At 41.7% G+C, this 21,725-nt stretch overlaps 2 protein-coding genes across 3 annotated transcripts in view; one reads left to right on the top strand and one right to left on the bottom strand.

The window, feature by feature from the left end:
• Positions 1–129: 129 nt before the first annotated feature.
• Positions 130–13,908, bottom strand: acmsd (aminocarboxymuconate semialdehyde decarboxylase). Its single transcript, XM_029702250.1, has 10 exons — positions 13,729–13,908; positions 12,049–12,093; positions 3,867–3,963; positions 3,659–3,708; positions 1,627–1,863; positions 1,335–1,428; positions 1,132–1,227; positions 839–1,011; positions 564–662; positions 130–447 (listed from the first exon to the last, which is right to left on the bottom strand). Exons 1-10 carry the CDS (start codon positions 13,816–13,818, stop codon positions 385–387), a joined length of 1,044 nt encoding a protein of 347 aa, XP_029558110.1. The 5' UTR covers positions 13,819–13,908; the 3' UTR covers positions 130–384.
• Positions 13,909–15,504: 1,596 nt separating this feature from the next.
• Positions 15,505–21,725, top strand: part of LOC115155550 (transmembrane protein 163) — a 98,979-nt gene continuing 92,758 nt past the window's right edge. The window contains exon 1 of one of the 2 annotated variants that reach the window (XM_029702252.1): positions 15,505–16,061. In XM_029702252.1, the coding sequence (XP_029558112.1) occupies positions 15,878–16,061 (184 nt within the window). In that variant the 5' untranslated portion in view covers positions 15,505–15,877. Of the gene's footprint in view, positions 16,065–21,725 lie in introns of both variants that reach the window. The other variant, XM_029702251.1, reaches the window with a different exon arrangement.

The raw sequence follows: 21,725 nt of genomic DNA on the forward strand, positions 1-21,725 counted from the left end.
CTAACCTGCTATGAAAAGACTGATCTGACAAAAGCTGTATCCCATCTAGTCAAAATCCTCTCTCACCTGCTGGCTGGTGCAGCTGTTTGTTTGAATTTGAATGAACTTAATTGACTGAATATTTGAAGCTGTTTGAAACGGACATTCAATTTTATTTAGTCATAAACAGCAAAAAGAGTGTTGACCACAGATGACTTCCAACAGTGTAAACAAAAATCATGATAAATTATCTAAATAGATTAAAAGTATCTTCGTAATTAAATATTTACATTTTGGTCACACAATAGGTTATATCTGTTTTATGGTCCTGCCAATAGTCAAGAGTAATTTGAAAGTCAAACATTGTTTTCCATTTTTGTTTTGACAGTATCTTCATGCTGTAAATCACTGAAATTGTTCTCTTTTAATCCCCAAAAAGTCCAGTGCATTGCCTGCAAGCAGTTTGTCCTGAAAAGGAAAAGCAAACACATGAAAATTCATAAACCAACATGTTCCCGCTCTCATTCTTTTATCACAGACACTTTTTGCAAGAGAAAGAAAGCACATTCAGTGGGTTACCTTACCTTTAAACCACCATCAAACTCCTTCATGGACTCTATTAATGCTCCTGGCTGCAGCTCACCCAGTGGGAATGGATAGTCTGTTCCTAACATCACCTTATCCTATAGGAGAAAATAATAAGAACTGAGACTGTAATAAACACTTGTGTAAACTCTACCAATACAAACTTCAAAACCTTCAAGCCATTTAAACTACTTAGTAATGAGAAATAAAATTTGTCTAGATCAGTGAAGATAACTACATTGCCATTTAGAAATTAAGACACATCACTGCATACCTTTCCAATCACATCAATAAGTAGCTTGAGGGCGATGGGGTCATGCACTAAGGAGTCAGTGTAGAAGGAGCCCAGGTATTTCCGTGGGTTGACTTTGTTATCCACAGCACAGAGGTCAGGACGGACCTGGAACCCATGTTCAATTCGGCCAATAGTGAACGGGAAAGAACCCCCTAAGGAAAAAACATTGCTTCACACGTCAATCTTTCAAGGGTGATTCTTGGATTCTCCTAGCTCATACTTCTACTGTTTACTGAATGTCATTATTTGTTCCTCTATATATTGTAAATTACCTCCATGAGCAAAGCAGACCTTCAACTTGGGAAATCTCTCAAAGACACCTCCGAAGATCATTGAGCAAATGGCCATGGTAGTCTCGGATGGCATACCTGTACAAAGAAATAATGTTTACTCATTTGTGACAATGTCATCCAGGTAGGCTGTGACATGGCATTGATTGATCAGAACAGAGCTGAGTCTTTACCCTCTCACTCACCCACTAACCAGGGGAGCCAGTACTTGGCCATCCTCCCATCGATCTGCATGTCCCATGGGTGTACAAACAAGGAACAGTTCAGTTCCTCAGCAGCCTATAGAAAAGCGGGAATATCACTTCCTTTTCATAATCGACATCATTACACAGTCATGATGAATTGATACTCGAACTTCAAATGTGTCTAGTTCATAGGCCACTACTATCTGGTCCATAAACTATCTTAGGTTTAGTCTAGACGGAGCCAGAGTATGATTTTCAGTAGGGTTTCTATCTGGCTTTGTATGGCTCTTACAGCATAGAATGGGTGGAGTTCGGGGGCGTTAAGATCCCAGGTGTTAATGTGGGAGCCGATCTGGACACCAGGGAAGCCCAGCTCCCTAACACAACGCTTCATCTCCAGCACAGCCAGGTCAGGAGCCTGCATGGGCAGGGTACCCAGCCCCACGAAGCGCCGGGGGTGGAGCGCCACTGTCTTAGCCAGGTCGTCATTCAGGATCCCACACAGGTCCAGGGTGTCATGAGGTTTGGCCTGTCACAACAGGGAAGTGAACCCAACACAACCAAAGCCATAGTAATGCATTGGCAGCTATGTTTACAGTGAAGTAAGCACATCAAAGTCTTAGAAAAGGGAGAAGTGAGGTAAAAAAAAACATGGCAGAGAGTAAAAGTAAGGATATTCTTTTTACATTTTTGCATTGTAACTTAAAAAAAATACCATAATATATCGCTAATAGTGGAATGATAGTGTTTCACAGTATTACTTACCCGACAGTGTTTATGATTGGCTGTGATATTCACCTATTGATTTCTCCCACCAGACTTTTTGGCTGTGTGGTCTTGTGGAAATCGCTCTGTCATTTCCTGGTTGCTAAAATTCTACACTGTTCACTTAATTTCAGTGTGTGGTTGCAACCTGGTCTCAGAGCATTTCTGATTATTTTGTATGTTAATCAGATGATGCTCCAATTAGTATGATATGTTACATTTCATATGGTATGCATTAGTTTGTGGATGTCTATCACCTATTTCGTATAATAAGTTGTGAATTATAATTTGTAGGATATTTTACTAATTTGTAAAATGTACAATATGATATGAATTTGCTAAATGTATTATATGTTACAAATTTGCAAAATGTACAATATATTACACATTTGAAAATCATTCAATATGTTACAAATGTGCAAAACCTATGATATGTTACAAATTCTAGCTAGGTGGCTAGGTGGCTAACATCGTTAGCTAGGCTAGGGGTTAGGGTTAAGGTTAGGGCTAAGTTTAGGAGTTAGGTTAAATGGTTTAGTTTAGCATTAGAGGAAAGGTTAGCTAAAAGTGTTAAGGTTAGGGTTAGCTAACATTCAAAAGTTGCTAATAAGGTCAAATGCTAAAGTTGTCCATGATGATATTTGACCTCACAACCTTGGGTTGCTAGACATTCCCGTTATACGCCCACCCATCCACCCCAACCTAACTAACACTCTGTCTTATGTAACCATACCAAACGTAACATATCATACTAATGGAATGTCTTGGATTTACGTACAGAATAATACAAAATGCTCTGAGACCAGATTGGTGAGATAACAAGCACTGAATAGTGTAGGGAATCATTGTACCATCTAAATCCCGGTGAAATATCTTTCAATAACAAAAAGGATGGTTTTACAGCTGTTTGAAGCTGGTGGACCAAAACCAAAAGCTTCAAAAAGCCTTTTTGGTCCACCAGCTTCAAACAGCTGTGAAAACTATATTTTTTGGTACAATGATTCCCTACAATATTCAGTGCTTGTTTTCTCACATAAACTGAAATTGAGTGAACAATGTAGAATTGTAGCAACCAGGGAATGAGTGATTTCCGCTAGATATCACAGCCACAAAGCCAGAACAGATTTCACAGTTTGACAACAGATGCTGCTCTGGCGGGAGAAATCAATAGGCGAATATCACAGCCAATCACGACACTGGCGGGTAAGTAATGCCGCGTTTAAAACAACATGGAACTCTGAAAAATAGGAGGTCAAATCATGACGTCAGTGATCTTCAGGTCGGAAAGTCAGAGCTCTAGAAAGAGGCCTGAGTTCCCGAGTTGGAATTCCGAGTAGAAGCTAGTTTTTTCCCGAGTTCCCAGTTGTTTAGAACGCGCTGAGGTCAGAAGTTGGGGATTTCCGAGTTCCCATTCCCGAGATCCCAGTTGTTTTGAATGTGGCATAATAGTGTGAAACTATTAGCGGCAGATATATTATGGACATTTTCTGAAATATCCTATGTGAAGCATCTTTAACAAAAATCTATTGTTTATTTTTGCCACTTGCAGACAGACTTACCCAGTAGTTAAACATGACAGGCACTGTGGACAAGGCTTGGACCGTCACCCCTAAAGTAGAGCATCATCATCATCATCATCATCATCAAAACCCACAACATTCCAATACAGACTTACTTTACAGGCAACATGAATGACTCTGCCATCTTCAAAATATGCTGTCAAGAGGATTTTGACATGAGGATGATATTGGATATGTGTGTATATACCGTGTGCATCCATGTCCCGAATCCTTGCGTCTGCATCCCAACAGTTCTCCTGGATCACACGGAACAACTTCCCGTCTTTCATCATTTTTGCTTCCCCCTAAAATATGGATTGGCACAAAACTCCAGAGAGTGAAGGATACTTGATTTGTCTTTTTTGGTTTCTATGCCTTCCATTGTCTTCATTGCTTCATGCCTACAATTTATGTTTGATGAGCAAGAACACTTCTATAGCCTCCCGAGTGGCGCAGTGGTCTATCTGTGCTACTAGCGATTCTGGGTCCGAGTCCAGGCTCTGTCGCAGCCGGCTGCGACCGGGAGACCCATGGGGCGGCGCACAATTGACCCAGCATCGTCCGAGTTAGGGGAAGGTTTGGCCGGGATCAATGTCCTTGTCTCATTGCGCACTAGCGACTCCTGTGGCGGGCCGGGCGCAGTGTACGCTGACACAGTCGCCAGGTGTACGGTGTTTCCTCTGACACATTGGTGCAGCTGGCTTCCGGGTAAAGTGGGCATTGTGTCAAGAAGCAGTGCGGCTTGGTTGGGTTGTGTTTTGGAAGACGCACGGTTCTCGACCTTCGCCTCTCCCGGGTCCGTACGGGAGTTGCAGCGATGAGACAAGACTGTAACTACCAATTGGGGAGAAAAAGGGGTAGTAAACAATAGAAAAAAAGAAAAGAAAAAAACAAGAACACTTCTATGTCATATAAGAAGCAAATCACTCAAGTGGAATTGAAATGTGTATGTGTAATCAGCCACCCGATGGCAGCAAAGAGAAACATTTGGAAACTAGAGGGAGTTGAAAGTGTCTCATTGGCTATTACTTTACATTTAGGTGTCAACACACACAAAAGCAAGTACATGTACGCACACACACACACACAAGTTATGTTTACAGGCAGCCCAAGTCTGATCTTTTTTTTCACTAATTGATCATTTGATTAATCAGATCAGCTCTGAAAAAGATCTGATGTGAAAAGATCTGATGTGATTGGTCAATTAGACCAATTAGGGTAACAAATATTTCAACACAGCCATAGTGACACACAGGTGTGTTGCTGGACCCAGTGGGTGCCAGTGTCTGTATGAAATCTTACTGTGCTGCCCACTCACTACCCACAGATGGCACCAAGAGGGAGGGTTGGCTTTGTGTTGGCCTCTCAAGAACCAGGCTTCGAGGTGTGACAACGATGTGATATTTGAGGTATGGCAACACTAGACTAGCTTTGTGTGAATGAGATCTTGTAGAGAGCCCAGGAGAGCCTGAGTAGAGGGCTGGCCTGCTCATTAGGCAGGATTAGGTGGTCGCCTACAGCCACAGATTGACAAGGGCGGAATTTTCTGAGCTAAACTGACCAAGATGTACCTACAACAATACATAAAACCTCACATAATTCTGGCCCAAATCAACAACAATTTCTCTCAACCAGTGGCATGTGGGTTTTTTAGGGGAGCATTGATGCCACGCTGTGATAAGCAGTGCCCACTTTGTCAAAGGCAGGGAGGCAAAATATTTATCTTGTCCATTCTCAGCACGCCTCTCCAGGGTCCTCTTGGAGAGACACATCGCTGCAGCGCCCTACCAACATTCCGTCAAGAAAAAGAATGCAACATAAATCATGTAGCAGATATAGCATATGGTAGAATAGAGTATGTGGAGATACAATGTAATGAGACGGACACTTTTTACATCATGCAGGTTTCTCCGATCAAATAGCCTAATCTAAATGGCGCCCAATCAAATAAAAAATGCGCTGACATGTTAACAAACAACATATCCTAAAAACAGGACAGATCAAAGTAAAATGGACAATATGGGATGGAAAATCAGGCTACTCAACTGCTGTCCAGGAGTTTCATCCCGTGAGCTAAAATATGATCAGTGGTTTCAAGTTTGTATCCTTACATTTTTATCCTTACATCCTTACAAAAAGAAAATACTTCTGCATTTCTCGCTGTGTAAACACATTGCAAACAGGCTCAGTATAACTCCTCCAGATAAAGTTAGGTAGCTGATATTCAGAGCTTAAATAGCCAAACTGATTAGCCACAGGATTCAGGACCAATCAAACCAATTCACATTTTATTTTTCACTTGCGCCGAACACAACAGGTGTAGACCTTACAGTGAAATGCTTACTGACAAGCCCTTTAATCAACAATGCAGTTTTAAGCAAAATAAGTGTTAAGAAAGTTTTTACAAAAAAAAATATATATAAATTAAATTTAAAAAAGAAAGAAGAAAAATAGAAAAATAATAATTAAGGAGCAACAACAAAATAACAGTAGCAAGGCTATATAGGGGGTACCGGGTCAGAGGCACAGGTTAGTCGAGGTAATTGAGGTAATATGTACATGTAGGTAGAGGTAAAGTGACTATGCATGGATAATAAACAGAGAGTAACAGCAGCGTAAAAATGGGGGTGGAGTGGGGGTGACAATCCAAATAGTCCGGGTGACAATCCAAATAGTCCGGGTAGCCATTTGATGACCTGTTCAGGAGTCTTATGACTTGGCGGTAGAAGCTGTTAAGATGCCTTTTTGTCCTAGACTTGGCGCTCTGGTACCGCTTGCCGTGCGGTAGCAGAGAGAACAGTCTATGACTAAGGTGGCTGGAGACTTTGGCAATTTTAAGGGCCTTCCTCTGACACCGCCTGGTATAGAAGCCCTGGATGGCAAGAGGCTTGTCCCCAGTGATTTACTGGGCCGTACACACTACCCTCTGTAGTGCCTTGCGGTCGGAGGCCGAGCAGTTGCCATACCAGGCGGTGATGCAACCAGTCATAACGCTCTCGATGGTGCAGCTGTAGAACTTTTTGAGGATTAGAGGACCCATGCCAAATCTTTTCAGTCTCCTGAGGGGGAATAGAGGTTATTGTGCCCTCTTCACGGCTGCCTTGGTGTGTTTGGACCATGATAGTTTGTTGGTGATGTGGACGCTCTCAATCTGCTCCACTACAGCCCCATCGATGAGAATGGGGCACGCTCGGTTCTCCTTTTCCTGTAGTCCACAATCATCTCCTTTGTCTTGATCACGTTGAGGGAGAAGTTATAGGCTGTCTCATCGTTGTCGGTGATCAGGCCTACCACTGTTGTGTCATCGGCAAACTTAATGATGGTGTTGGAGACGTGCTTGGCCATGCAGTCATGGGTGAACAGGGAGTACAGGAGGGGTCTGAGCACGCATCCCTGAGAGGCCCCCGTGTTGAGGATCAGCGTGACAGATGTGTTGTTACCTACCCTTACCACCTGGGGTCAGCCTGGCAGGAAGTCCAGGATCCAGTTGCAGAGTGAGGTGTTTCGTCTCAGGGTCCTTAGCTTAGTGATGAGCTTTGAGGGCACTATGGTGTTGAACGCTGAGCTGTAGTCAAAAAATAGCATTCTCACATAGGTGTTCCTTTTGTCCAGGTGGGAAAGGGCAGTGTGGAGTGCAATAGAGATTGCATCATCTGTGGATCTGTTGGGGCAGTATGCAAATTCGGGGGGGGGGGTCTAGGGTTTCTGGGATAATGACCAGCCTTTCAAAGCACTTCATGGCTACAGACATGAGTGGTACAGGTCGGTAGTCATTTAGGCAGGTTACCTTGGTGTTCTTGGTTACAGGGACTATGGGGGTCTGCTTGAAACATATAGCTATTACAGACTGGTCAGGGACAGGTTGAAAATGTCAGTGAATACACTTGCCAGTAGGTCAGCGCATGCTCCGAGTACACGTCCTGGTAATCCGTTTGGCCCTGCAGCCTTGTGAATGTTGAGCTGTTTAAAGGTCTTACATCGGCTACTGAGAATGCGATCACACAGTCGTCCGAACAGCTGATACTCTCATGCATGCCTCAGTGTTGCTTTCCTTGAAGGGAGCATAGAAGTTATTTAGCTTGTCTGGTAGGCTTGTGTCACTGGGCAGCTCGCGGCTGTGCTTCCCTTTGTAATCTGTAATAGTTTGCAAGCACGAGTTTGCAAGCCTGACGAATCTGGAGGATAGAGTTATGGTTAGATTTGCCAAATGGAGGGCGAGGGAGAGCTTTGTATGCATCTCTGTATGTGGAGTAAAGGTGGTCTAAAGACTTTTTTCTCTGGTTGCACATGTAACATGCTGGTAGAAATGAGGTAAAGAGGGTTGAAGTTTCGCTGCATTAAAGTCCCCTGCCACTAGGATCGCCGCCTCTGGATGAGAATTTTCTTGTTTGCTTTTGGCCTTATACAGCTCGTTGAGTGCCGTCTTAGTGCCAGCACTCTTTTGGTAAATTTTGTGGTCTACAGCTTATCATGAGATACTCTACCTCAGGTGAGCAAAACCTTGAGATTTCCTTAATATTAGATTTCGTGCACCAGCTGTTATTTATAAATAGACACAGACTGCCACCCCTTGTCTTACTGGGGGGCAGCTGATCTATCTTGCCGATGGACCAAAAACCCAGAGAGCGGTATGTTATTCATGTCGTCGTTCAGCCACGACTCGGTGAAACATAAGATATTACTATTTTTAATGTCCGGTTTGTAGGATAGTCTTGATTGGAGCTGATCCATTTTATTATCCAATGATTGCATGTTGGGTAATAGGACTGATGGTAAAGGCGGATTACTCACTTGCCGTCAGATCCTTACAAGGCACCCCAACCTACGTCCCCAATACCTCCGTCTCTTCTTCATGCGAATGACAGCAATTTGAGCCTTGTCGGTGTCTGAAGTAAATCCTTTGCGTCCGACTTATTATAGAAAGAATCTTTGTCCAGTACGAGGTGAGTAATCGCTGTCCTAATATCCAGAAGCTCTTTTCGGTCTTAAGAGACGGTGGCAGAAACATCATGTACAAAACAAGTTACAAATAACATGAAAAAACACACAATACCACAATTGGTTAGGAGCCTGTAAAACGGCAGCCATCACCTCCGGCGCCATCTTCTCCATCCGGTCTGGACCAGCCTTGATCCATAATAAAGCAAATACAAGAGTCTTTTTTACAAACGGTGGGCCTACCACATGGATGGGCATTCATAAAATTCAATTGAGGGCCAACATGGTAAGCTACACCCCAGTAAGCACGGGATGACATCTTTGGAACAGCATTCTTTTTTTTGTGTTTTACAAATGGTAGGCCTACCACATGGATGGGCATTCTCAAAATTCAATTTCAGGTGACACTGTAGGCTATACCTCAATAAGCACAGGCTGACACATTCTGGACATAATTTTTTGGTCCTGTCCGTATGGCCTTGATTTCCACGTCCACGGATGTTGGATTTTGGTACGATCCGACCCAAATAATGAACATATCATAGACGTCTATGTTTGGTTCAGATTCTGTCTGGTCTGGACCAGCCTTGATTTGTCCCAAACATAGACGTCTATAAATTATGGCTATTTAATTTTCTTTCAGAACTGAAAATGAACCTGATTTCAACGTCCGAAAAATACATATTTTCAACTTTCAATCAGAACTGAAAATGTATCTGATTTCGAAATCTGGAAAATACGTCTTTTCACTTTTAATTCTGATTGAAATTAAACCTAATTTCAACGTCTGGAAAAGTACTTATTTTAGAAGTATTTTCAACTTAATTTTGCTTACTGGGAGTATTCTAGTAGGGGAGCCAATGTTTTTGTCTCGTCTAGGGAGGCAGAATGGCCAGGACCAGCCCTGCCTGTGTAGTGGCATTGCAGGCCAAGGTAACTGCTGTATGTGGCATTATCACATTTCATGGAACATGGCCAGGCAAGCTCTCATAACAAGGAGTTAGGTCACATCTCAATTCAGTGAGAACAATGTACACCACATACACAAATGGCAAGTACACTACAGCCCCATTCAACTTCGAAAGCTTGCTGATACATGGACTAGGCTATATGCTTGATACATGGACTAAATAGGCTGTATGCTTGATTACATTTTTTAAATATTTTTTTTATTTCACCTTTATTTAACCAGGTAGGCAAGTTGAGAACAAGTTGTCATTTACAATTGCGACCTGGACAAGATAAAGCAAAGCAGTTTGACACATACAACAACACAGAGTTACACATGGAGTAAAACAAACATATAGTCAATAATACAGTAGAAAAATAAGTTTATATACAATGTGAGCAAATGAGGTGAGATAAGGGAGGCAAAAAAGGACATGGTGGCAAAGTAAATACAATATAGCAAGTAAAACACTGGAATGGTAGATTTGTAGTGGAAGAAAGTGCAAAGTAGAAATATAAATAATGGGGTGCAAAGGAGCAAAATAAATAAATACAGTAGGGGAAGAGGTAGTTGTTTAGGCTAAATTATAGATGGGCTATGTACAGGTGCAGTGATCTGGGATCTTCTCTGACAGCTGGTGCTTAAAGCTAGTGAGGGAGATAAGTGTTTCCAGTTTCAGAGATTTTTGTAGTTCGTTCCAGTCATTGGCAGCAAAGAACTGGAAAGAGATACGGCCAAAGGAGGAATTGGCTTTAGGGGTGACCAGTGAGATATACCTGCTGGAGCGCGTGCTACAGGTGGGTGCTGCTATGGTGACCAGTGAGCTGAGATATGGGGGGACGGTTAAAGAGCATGCATTTAGTTTTACTTGTATTTAAGAACAGTTGGAGACCACGGAAGGAGAGTTGTATGGCATTGAAGCTCGTCTGGAGGGTAGTTAACACAGTGTCCAAAGAAGGACCAGAAGTATACAGAATGGTATCATCTGCGTAGAGGTGGATCAGAGACTCACCAGCAGCAAGAGCGACATCATTGATGTATACAGAGAAAATAGTTGCCCAAGAATTGAACCCTGTGGCACCCCCATCGAGACTGCCAGAGGCCCGGACAACAGGCCATTCGATTTGACACATTGAACTCTATCAGAGAAGTAGTTGGAGAACCAGGCGAGACAATCATTTGAGAAACCAAGGCTACTGAGTCTGCCGATGAGGATGTGGTGATTGACAGAGTCGAAAGCCTTGGACTTTGGGAGAAGGAGAAATGGGGAAGGCTTGGGCGAGTAGCTGTGGGGGGTGCAGTGCTGTTGACCGCGGAAGGGGTAGCCCGGTGGAAAGCATGGCCAGCCGTAGAAAAATGCTTATTGAAATTCTCAATTATAGTGGATTTATCGGTGGTGACAGAGTTTCCTATCCTCAGTGCAGTGGGCAGCTGGGAGGAGGTGTTCTTATTCTCCATGGACTTTACAGTGTCACAGAACTTTTTTGAGTTTGTGTTGCAGGAAGCAAATTTCTGCTTGAAAAAACTAGCCTTGGCTTTTCTAACTGCCTGTGTATATTGGTTTCTAACTTCCCTGAAAAGTTGCATATCAGGGGGCTGTTTGATGCTAATGCAGAACACCACAGGATGTTTTTGTGTTGGTTAAGGGCAGTCAGGTCTGGAGAGAACCAAGGGCTATATCTGTTCCTGGTTCTACATTTCTTGAATGGGGCATGCTTATTTAAGATGGAGAGGAAGGCATTTAAAAAAAATAACCAGTCATCCTCTATTGATGGGATGAGGTCAATATCCTTCCAGGATACCCGGGCCAGGTCGATTAGAAAGGCTTGCTCGCTGAAGTGTTTCAGGGAGCGTTTGACAGTGATGAGTGGAGGTCGTTTGACCGCTGACCCATTACGGATGCAGGCAATGAGGCAGTGATCGCTGAGATCTTGGTTGAAAACAACAGAGGTGTATTTAGAGGCCAAGTTGATACATGGACTAAATTGGCTGTATGCTTAATACAAGGACTAAATAGGCTGTATGCTTGATACAAGGACTAAATAGGCTGTATGCTTGATACAAGGACTAAATAGGCTGTATGCTTGATACAAGGACTAAATAGGCTGTATGCTTGATACAAGGACTAAATAGGCTGTATACTGTATGATGTGAAATCTGTTGCTAAAGTCTGTAATAAATCATGCATCAAGTAAAACATTTCATCTCCATTATACTGTAGAATGTGCACATTTAGTATATGGAAAGGTAACAGAAAACATATGCTTTAACATAAAAAAAAATAAAAAAAAATTCTTCCTATTGTGTTATTGACTGTACGTTTGTTTATTCCATGTGTAACTCTGTGTTGTTGTTTGTGTCGCACTGCTTTGCTTTATCTTGGCCAGGTCGCAGTTGTAAATGAGAACTTGTTCTCAACTGGTCTACCTGGTTAAATAAAGGTGAAATAAAAATATATATATATATTGTACTGTAGTGTTGAGTAACCTAACTTGAGACTCACCTTGCAGTGATGGTGAAGCTGGATAAATCCATCATATCCATATCTCTAAAGAACAAATAAAACTGTCATTAGAGTGGGTTAATGCCGTCATGATAATGAATAATTAAGTGTTTTGCTAAGCATAGGACATTTTGAATTTCCTGATATTATTTTAATACATTCACAAAGTCATATCTCCTGGCTCCCATATATCGAAAGCTACAACTTTCATTACTTCTCATTATGCACCTTGGTTCGGTTTGTACACAAAGTAGGCCTGCAGAGATAAAAAACAGACCAGCCAATGTCATAAGCCATTTTAATTAGAGTAAATTACCTATGAGCCACTTTCACAACAAATGGGAACAGAGACAGAAAGGGAGGAATCGGAACGCAATCAACACCATCCCATTTCAGTCCAGTGATATTTATGTAGGTGTGGCATGGGTCTTGAACAGGTTGCAGACGTTTATCTGGTCCTAAGAGTAATAGGTCTAACTACAATAAGGAATGGAATGGGATTTGTTCAGTCATTTTATTCAATGAGTCCACAGGTTGGTGCAAAATGCACAGGGCAGAACACATAACGCCTCTGATGCAGCCATGTTGTTTAATAACACTGTTATAAACATGTCTGTATAATAAACTAGGAGTGGCATGGGTCAATATTTTTATTTATTTTTAATGTTTATTTAACTTTTATTTAACTAGGCAAGTCAGTTAAGAAAAAATTCTTATTTACAATAACGGACTAGGAACAGCCTTGTTAGGGGCAGAACGAAAGATTTCTACATTGTCAGCTCGGGGATTCAATCTTGCAACCTTTCGGTTACTAGTCCAGTGCCTAACCACTAGGCTACCTGCCGGCAATATGATGCAATTGGAGTGATGTTGACTATCAGGGTGACCGGGCCTCTGTCCTGACTGACTCCTGTTGTCCTCTGTGGCTTTCTCACCCCCACAAATGTTTTTTTTCCCCAGGATAAAACATGGCGTTTGTTCAAAGTGGCTCCCTATATAGGGCACTACTTTTGATTTGGACCATGATTCCCACAAGCCGAAGTGAATGTTGGGAACTGGGTGTCATTTGGGACGCACACATGAACAATCATTAGCTAAGGTCAGGCCTATTGACAGAAAGACAGTCTTTAGAGGACTGGGTCACTGCCAAGCATTGATTAATGTTTAACAAGTCAGTGCAGAGATTTAATAGGGGTGGTAAAACTTTTCACAGGATTTCCTTACCGGCTGCATAGAACATATAAAAACATTTCTTTAGAGTTCTCGATGATATTCTTGTTAGTTTCAAATGAACAGTCTTCATCAAGGACTTTAGTATTCTGACAAACACAATTATAACATGTTACTTCATTCATTTGAGGCCTTCATGATTTTGCTTTAAAACTAATGATACGTTTTTTTGCCAGATGCGAGGACTCAGTAAAAAAAAAAACACAATTAGATAACCAGATGTATTGATTGAGACAAGATATAACTCCTAGATCCACCACAGCATGTGCGGTGCCAAGCGGTGACTGTGCATACTGACATTATGTAAATCGAACATCAGGTAGACTATTAATAATGCACCAGGTACCGGGCACGAGAAGTAGCCTGATAGATTACATCCTTTCTATTGAAAAAAAGTTTTTTAAAGTTGTCAATGCATCTTGTAAAGTAGCATGGTATCACATAGCCTACCTCTTTCAGATTGGGCCATTCCTTGGGTAAAATGTGATTATGAATATCAATCTTCATCCTGATTAATCTACTATGACAGGTGTTTTTCATACAATTCGCCTAATGTGAGACAGGTAGTAAACGGTGTCTATCATGAGCATTGAGCAAGGTTATTCTCCGCCCTACTGCCCTGCCCCCTAACACCCCAATGAAAAGCAGGTGAATGACTGACAGGGCAGTCTCTACTCACAGACACCGTGCCAGGGACATGGGCGGTCTGGGACAAGAAATCTGCATTTCTAACACAGTGGACCATTTTTTCCTCAAGACCTCCATTATTAGCCGGATATTGTTGATTTTGAGGAGAAAAAAACAACAACTCAGACCAGCCCAGGGCTAGGGCCAGACCGCTTCTAGACTCACAGACAGGGCACACAGTTTTTTACACACAGCACCCAAACAATAACTGGGGCTGGACAAAGAGATCCAATACATCAAGAAGAGAGGAATGAATGTATGTTCACTTTCCTTTTCATCTAGGTTATCCTTCAATCAGCTTTTATTATCAGTGGGTCATAAATATTTGTGTAGCAGACTTATTGACTAATAGTTCAACTGTGCACTGGGGACACAAAGGGTTTTGATGACCCCCCCCCCCCATTCTCCCAAATGCAGCATCTGTTGTGCTATAGGCTATCTACATGAGGTCCTGCATTACAAGAACATGCTGAATCAGCAGGTTATACTATGAGCCTCATTTTGGATCCAATGTATTACAGACACATGCAGTAGTATAGAAAATGGTCAAATGAGTTAGGCTATTGGATAGCCTATAAGTTGCAAAAACAAAACCTATTTTTGGGTTGATGGGTTGAACCAGAGAGAGTATGCTAGTTTATTATACAGACATGTTTATAACAGTGTTATTAAACAACATGGCTGCATCAGAGGCGTTATGTGTTCTGCCCTGTGCATTTTGCACCAACCTGTGGACTCATTGAATAAAATGACTGAACAAATCCCATTCCATTCCTTATTGTATTTAGTCCTATTACTCTTAGGACCAGATAAACGTCTGCAACATGGACTCAGGGCTCCACGTAACATAGTAAAGGTAAATCTGTCTCCCTCCATTTCCATTTAGTATGACGTGTTACATTTGTATGGTATGTATTCATTTGTGGATGTCCATCATCCATTTCATATATGTTACAAATGACAATTCGTATATGTTATGAAATTCAGTTCATACAACATGTTATGAATATGCTATATTTATGATACTTTACGAATTCCAATTTGTTTTGGGTTATGTTGGCTAGGTGGCTAACATTAGCTAGCTAGGGTTATGTTATGGTTAAGGTTAGGACATTGGGTTAGGGTTTATGGTTAGGGGAAGGGTTTTAGCTAACATGCTAAGTAGTTGCAAAGCAGCTAAGAAGTAGTAAATAGTTGCAAAGTTGATGATTAGTTAAAATGCTAAAGTTGTCCATGATGTGATTAAAAAATTTAACCGTTGGGTTGCTAGACAGTCAGTCGTGTTATATGCAGACCCATACTCCCTGACCTTGGCATAAGTAACCTTCTGTCTTATGTAACCACATCAAACATAACATATAATACTGTTGTTTTACAGAAATAAATTAAATACATCGTTTATGGTATCGAAATCCAGGAATTGATTGACAGTTGGGTGTTTTCGAGCTATGTTCTTGCATTCTGCGCATGGTTGCGTGTGATGGAAGGATTTCGAGGGAGGGGTAGAAAAGTTGTCGCGTCAAAAGTCGACAATTTAGCATCACATGGCAGCCTTGTGTCTTTATAGCAAATGCATGTCGATAATAATCAGATCTACTTTACAAAACTCAAGTAAATGAACCCATGTATGAATCTGAGCAAATTCACCTTGATTTATAAATCTTCTCACTGCAGTTCCCTCTATCGTGCGAAATCTCGTCGTCAGAGACAGTGGAGAGAGAGGGGTGTGGCCGTCAGGGGTCTGTTGCTGCTGATGCTGTGGAGATTGCGTTTATCTCTCATCTTGTCTCCGCCGTCTGCACTTCGTCCTGTCAACACCGGCGAACATTCGCGCCCTGGATGGCTGCATTTGGAACTCCGGTGTGAGTTATTTTTTTTCTCCCGAGGACTTTTGACTTATAAGTAAACAACCATGACTGACCCAATGACACAAGATTCATTCCCTGTCCCGGATCCCACAATCGTGGATCCTTCGGCCGTACGGAACGGCGGATGCGCGACTAATGCGAATCTATCCAAAATACCGAGTCAGGACGATCCTTTTAATGTGGACCGGGACCAAGAGATGAGAATCACCGACAGCGTTGATGGTCAAGGTAGTAAGTAATTCAGGGATTACAAACTTTATTGTTGTAAAAGTAAATCCTCACCTTGACGTGATTGATGGGCGCTTCTGGAGTTTATTTATAGCATCGGGAAAGTGGTTTTGATCAATTATTAATTTGATAAATGATTAATGTGTTGCTATAATAACTTACCGGCATAACATCAGAGACATGGCAATTTGGCAATGCAATTGGAGATAAATAATAGGCAAGCATCGCTGTCTCTATAGAGAACTCTTATTGTCAACATGTTGTGTCTGACATTATCTAGGCTATTTCTTCCTGATGATCACCAAAACCCTTATGTGAATTTGTAGAGGTTATCAAACAATAAAACAATGTATGTACATTTTGAGCCCGAACTCAATGTGTGAAATCTTTTTTTAGAGAGAGATAAGATGCAGTGGTTATGAAAATGCCCTCAATATTCAGAAGTTTTGTCACGCACACACACGCACACACACACACACACACACACACACACACACACACACACACACACACACACACACACACACACACACACACACACACACACACACACACACACACACAGGTCATACTAAATGGAAATGGAGGGAGACAGATTTACCTTTACTAAGGTCTGACATAAGGTCTATACATAACCTATGTTATACAGTATACTTGTGATCTCTTTCACAAGTCTTATCATAATCCTTTTGTTATCCCCATGGAGACTTGGATAGGAAAAAAAAACACCCCAACATGGATATGACCAAGACCCCAGTCATAACATCCCAACATGGATATGACCAAGACCCCAATCATAACATTCCAACATGGATATGACCAAGACCCCAATCATAACATTCCAACATGGATATGACCAAGACATAACATTACAACATGGATATGACCAAGACCCCAGTCATAACATTCCAACATGGATATGACCAAGACCCCAATCATAACATTCCAACATGGATATGACCAAGACCCCAATCATAACATTCCAACATGGATATGACCAAGACCCCAATCATAACATTCCAACATGGATATGACCAAGACCCCAATCATAACATTCCAACATGGATATGACCAAGACCCCAATCATAACATTCCAACATGGATATGACCAAGACCCCAGTCATAACATTCCAACATGGATATGACCAAGACCCCTATCATAACATTCCAACATGGGTATGACCAAGACCCCAGTCATAACATTCCAACATGGATATGACCAAGACCCCTATCATAACATTCCAACATGGATATGACCAAGACCCCAGTCATAACATTTCAACATGGATATGACCAAGACCCCAGTCATAACATTCCAACATGGATATGACCAAGACCCCAGTCATAACATTCCAACATGGATATGACCAAGACCCCAGTCATAACATTTCAACATGGATATGACCAAGACCCCTATCATAACATTTCAACATGGATATGACCAAGACCCCTATCATAACATTACAACATGGGTATGACCAAGACCCCAGTCATAACATTCCAACATGGGTATGACCAAGACCCCAGTCATAACATTCCAACATGGATATGACCAAGACCCCAGTCATAACATTCCAACATGGATATGACCAAGACCCCAATCATAACATTCCAACATGGGTATGACCAAGACCCCAGTCATAACATTCCAACATGGGTATGACCAAGACCCCTATCATAACATTCCAACATGGATATGACCAATACCCCTATCATAACATTTCAACATGGATATGACCAAGACCCCAGTCATAACATTCCAACATGGATATGACCAAGACCCCAGTCATAACATTCCAACATGGGTATGACCAAGACCCCTATCATAACATTCCAACATGGATATGACCAATACCCCTATCATAACATTCCAACATGGGTATGACCAAGACCCCAATCATAACATTCCAACATGGATATGACCAAGACCCCAGTCATAACATTCCAACATGGATATGACCAAGACCCCAGTCATAACATTCCAACATGGGTATGACCAAGACCCCTATCATAACATTCCAACATGGATATGACCAATACCCCTATCATAACATTTCAACATGGATATGACCAAGACCCCAGTCATAACATTCCAACATGGGTATGACCAAGACCCCAATCATAACATTTCAGCATGGATATGACCAAGATCCCTATCATAACATTCCAACATGGATATGACCAAGACCCCAGTCATAACATTCCAACATGGATATGACCAACACCCCTATCTTAACATTCCAACATGGATATGACCAATACCCCTATCATAACATTTCAACATGGATATGACCAAGACCCCAGTCATAACATTCCAACATGGGTATGACCAAGACCCCAATCATAACATTTCAGCATGGATATGACCAATACCCCAGTCATAACATTCCAACATGGGTATGACCAAGACCCCAATCATAACATCCCAACATGGATATGACCAAGACCCCAATCATAACATCCCAACATGGATATGACCAATACCCCTATCATAACATTCCAACATGGATATGACCAAGACCCCAGTCATAACATTCCAACATGGATATGACCAAGACATAACATTACAACATGGATATGACCAAGACCCCAGTCATAACATTCCAACATGGATATGACCAATACCCCAGTCATAACATTCCAACATGGATATGACCAAGACCCCAATCATAACATCCCAACATGGATATGACCAAGACCCCAGTCATAACATTCCAACATGGATATGACCAAGACATAACATTACAACATGGATATGACCAAGACCCCAATCATAACATTTCAACATGGATATGACCAAGACCCCAATCATAACATTCCAACATGGATATGACCCACTCCCACTTGGTTCGTCGTCTGTGTAACAGTGTGGACTTACACACGTTGGCCCTTTTCCATGCCAAATTATTAACTCAGTTTCTTTGCTTCATGCTGTAGTATTTCTATTTAAGATGAATGTAATGGAAATCCATTACCGACTGGGTCATATAGTAGTGGTGTCAGTTCAGTTAAATCTATTGGGTCATATGGTAGTGGTGTCAGTTCAGTTAAATCTATTGGGTCATATAGTAGTGGTGTCAGTTCAGTTAAATCTATTGGGTCATATGGTAGTGGTGTCAGTTCAGTTAAATCTATTGGGTCAAAGTAGGAATTCTTTGGGAAGTTGAAGCTCATTTACCGCATTTCTACACAATTTAAAAACTAAAAGGCTATTTGGAGAACAGCAAAAACAAACAAATATGACTCCAGCCATTAATGATCACCGCAATATCAGGTTTAAAGGTCTGTGGAACGGCGTATACAATGTCAACCACTACTCAACCTCATCATAAATTGACTAATTTACTTGTGGAACGGCACGTACAGGGCAACGTGAAATAAATGCATAACACACTCGATCAAGCCACAACAAGGCCGACTTCAAATGCCAAGTTTGGGCAAGCTATTTTTTTCAGCTTTATAATAAAAGATTGCATGCATCTATCATCGCATTTGCAGACTAATGTACAATATGACATCCATCTAGCCTGGAGGAGGAAATTGTGCCCCTCAAATCTTTACAGTGATAATGGACCAATGATAAAGACAGTGAATATGCATCACTCACTGGGGAAATGGCCGATGTTCTCCGCTGGTGCCTATAAGATAGACTACTGTTCTCTCAATCGGGAATTGAACATTTTGATAATTAGAGACAGATTAGAGTCTTTTTCTTGGCTTCTCTTTTCAGCATTTCATTTGCTTTCTAAACTATGTTTCCTACAATTGTATTTTGAAATATTGTGATAAGCCTAGGGCTATTTAACTGCTTCTCACTGACTGGTCTAACTCAACAATCAGCTAGCCTATTTGGTAGCAGTAACTCAACAATCAGCTAGCCTATTTGGTAGCAGTAACTCAACAATCAGCTAGCCTATTTGGTAGCAGTAACTCAACAATCAGCTAGCCTATTTGGTAGCAGTAACTCAACAATCAGCTAGCCTATTTGGTAGCAGTAACGCAACAATCAGCTAGCCTATTTGGTAGCAGTAACTCAACAATCAGCTAGCCTATTTGGTAGCAGTAACTCAACAATCAGCTAGCCTATTTGGTAGCAGTAACTCAACAATCAGCTAGCCTATTTGGTAGCAGTAACTCAACAATCAGCTAGCCTATTTGGTAGCAGTAACTCAACAATCAGCTAGCCTATTTGGTAGCAGTAACTCAACAATCAGCTAGCCTATTTGGTAGCAGTAACTCAACAATCAGCTAGCCTATTTGGTAGCAGTAACTCAACAATCAGCTAGCCTATTTGGTAGCAGTAACTCAACAATCAGCTAGCCTATTTGGTAGCAGTAACGCAACAATCAGCTAGCCTATTTGGTAGCAGTAACTCAACAATCAGCTAGCCTATTTGGTAGCAGTAACTCAACAATCAGCTAGCCTATTTGGTAAACTCTTTGCTGTGCGCTCTGCCCAAAGTGTGCACTTAAAACAATCCACAGTACATTTTTAAAATAAGCTAATGTGGCCATATCATGCTCTCTGGCGTAGCATTTTGAATGATTTCATTTATTTAAGTATAGGCATGAGTAATTATATAGCTACTTTTGACAAATGTAATAAAATGTACTTTAGGGGAAGCTTATCATCCCCTAGCCTATTGGACACGCCACCTATGCCAACATCAATGTGAAGGTAACCGGTGAAAATAGCAGTTGCTGGCTGCAAGGCTTACAAGGCCGAGTTCAAATGCTGACATCAAATTCAATTTGTGCGCTGCCTAACTGTCTGGCACGTCTCTGCTCTCTGAGAGAAAGGTATCAGGCTGGCAGCTGCTCTCTGAGCTGCTCTCCGCATGGTCCTAAAGCCAGCCACTAACCAATGCTCTAAACAGCCGTTGTATTTTAATCGGGATTGGAATGATTTTAGTCTTCCTATATGTAGCTTACATTTTTGGTCTTGAGCTATGGTTTGGCCCAGTTATACCCAACTGAGGCCTCTGTCATAGGGTGACCAGAACAGATGTAATGAGATGGTAACTAAAGAGACTCTATGTGGGAGGATTGTACACTCAGGAAAAAAAGGCGCTATCTAGAACCTAAAATGGTTCTTTGGTGGTCCCCATAGGATAACCTTTTGAATAAACCTTTTTTGGTTCCATGTAGAACCCTTTTGGGTTCCCTGTAGAACCCTTTCCACAGAGGGTGTTAAATGGAACCCAAAAGGAGGACAGGCGAATAACTCTTTTGGAAGCTTTTTTTCTAAGAGTGTAGGTGCTGAAGCTCTCTAATGAGGCCCAGTCAATGTGTTAGAGAGCCTTAATGATGCTCGTTGCCCATAGGGATGAGTCTGAAACATACCGACTGGAAAGAGATGAGAGAGAGAGGGACATCAAGGAGGAAATGTTTTTGAACGGTTTGCATTAAAACAGTAGAGCCCCATACCCCCACCACCACTCCCTCCACATATGCTGCCTCCATCTCACCCCCATTTACATACAAGACTGTAGCCTTGCTGCCTTTCAGAACTGCAGTCATTTGAATATGCCTGTTAAGGCTGAATGCATAGTTTCAGAAGTAGGGCTAGAGAGGAGACAATAGCTTTATGACACAGATTGTTAGAGCTGTCCATGTTGTTCACTACAGATATGCAGTACATGTTGGATGTAACATCTCTGTGCAT

The sequence above is a fragment of the Salmo trutta genome, chromosome 20 (genome assembly GCF_901001165.1).
Source record: "Salmo trutta chromosome 20, fSalTru1.1, whole genome shotgun sequence".
Lineage (NCBI taxonomy): Eukaryota > Metazoa > Chordata > Actinopteri > Salmoniformes > Salmonidae > Salmo > Salmo trutta.

Bases quoted from the DNA above. Each gene is read 5' to 3' on its own strand.
- acmsd (XM_029702250.1), bottom strand. From the start codon at position 13,818: ATGAAAAACACCTGTCATAGTAGATTAATCAGGATGAAGATTGATATT. The intron at 3,964-12,048 runs GTGAGTCTCAAG...TCCATATTTTAG, and splicing joins AGCTTCACCATCACTGCAAG to GGGGAAGCAAAAATGATGAA. The intron at 448-563 runs GTAAGGTAACCC...TTTCCTTTTCAG, and splicing joins AGTTTGATGGTGGTTTAAAG to GACAAACTGCTTGCAGGCAA.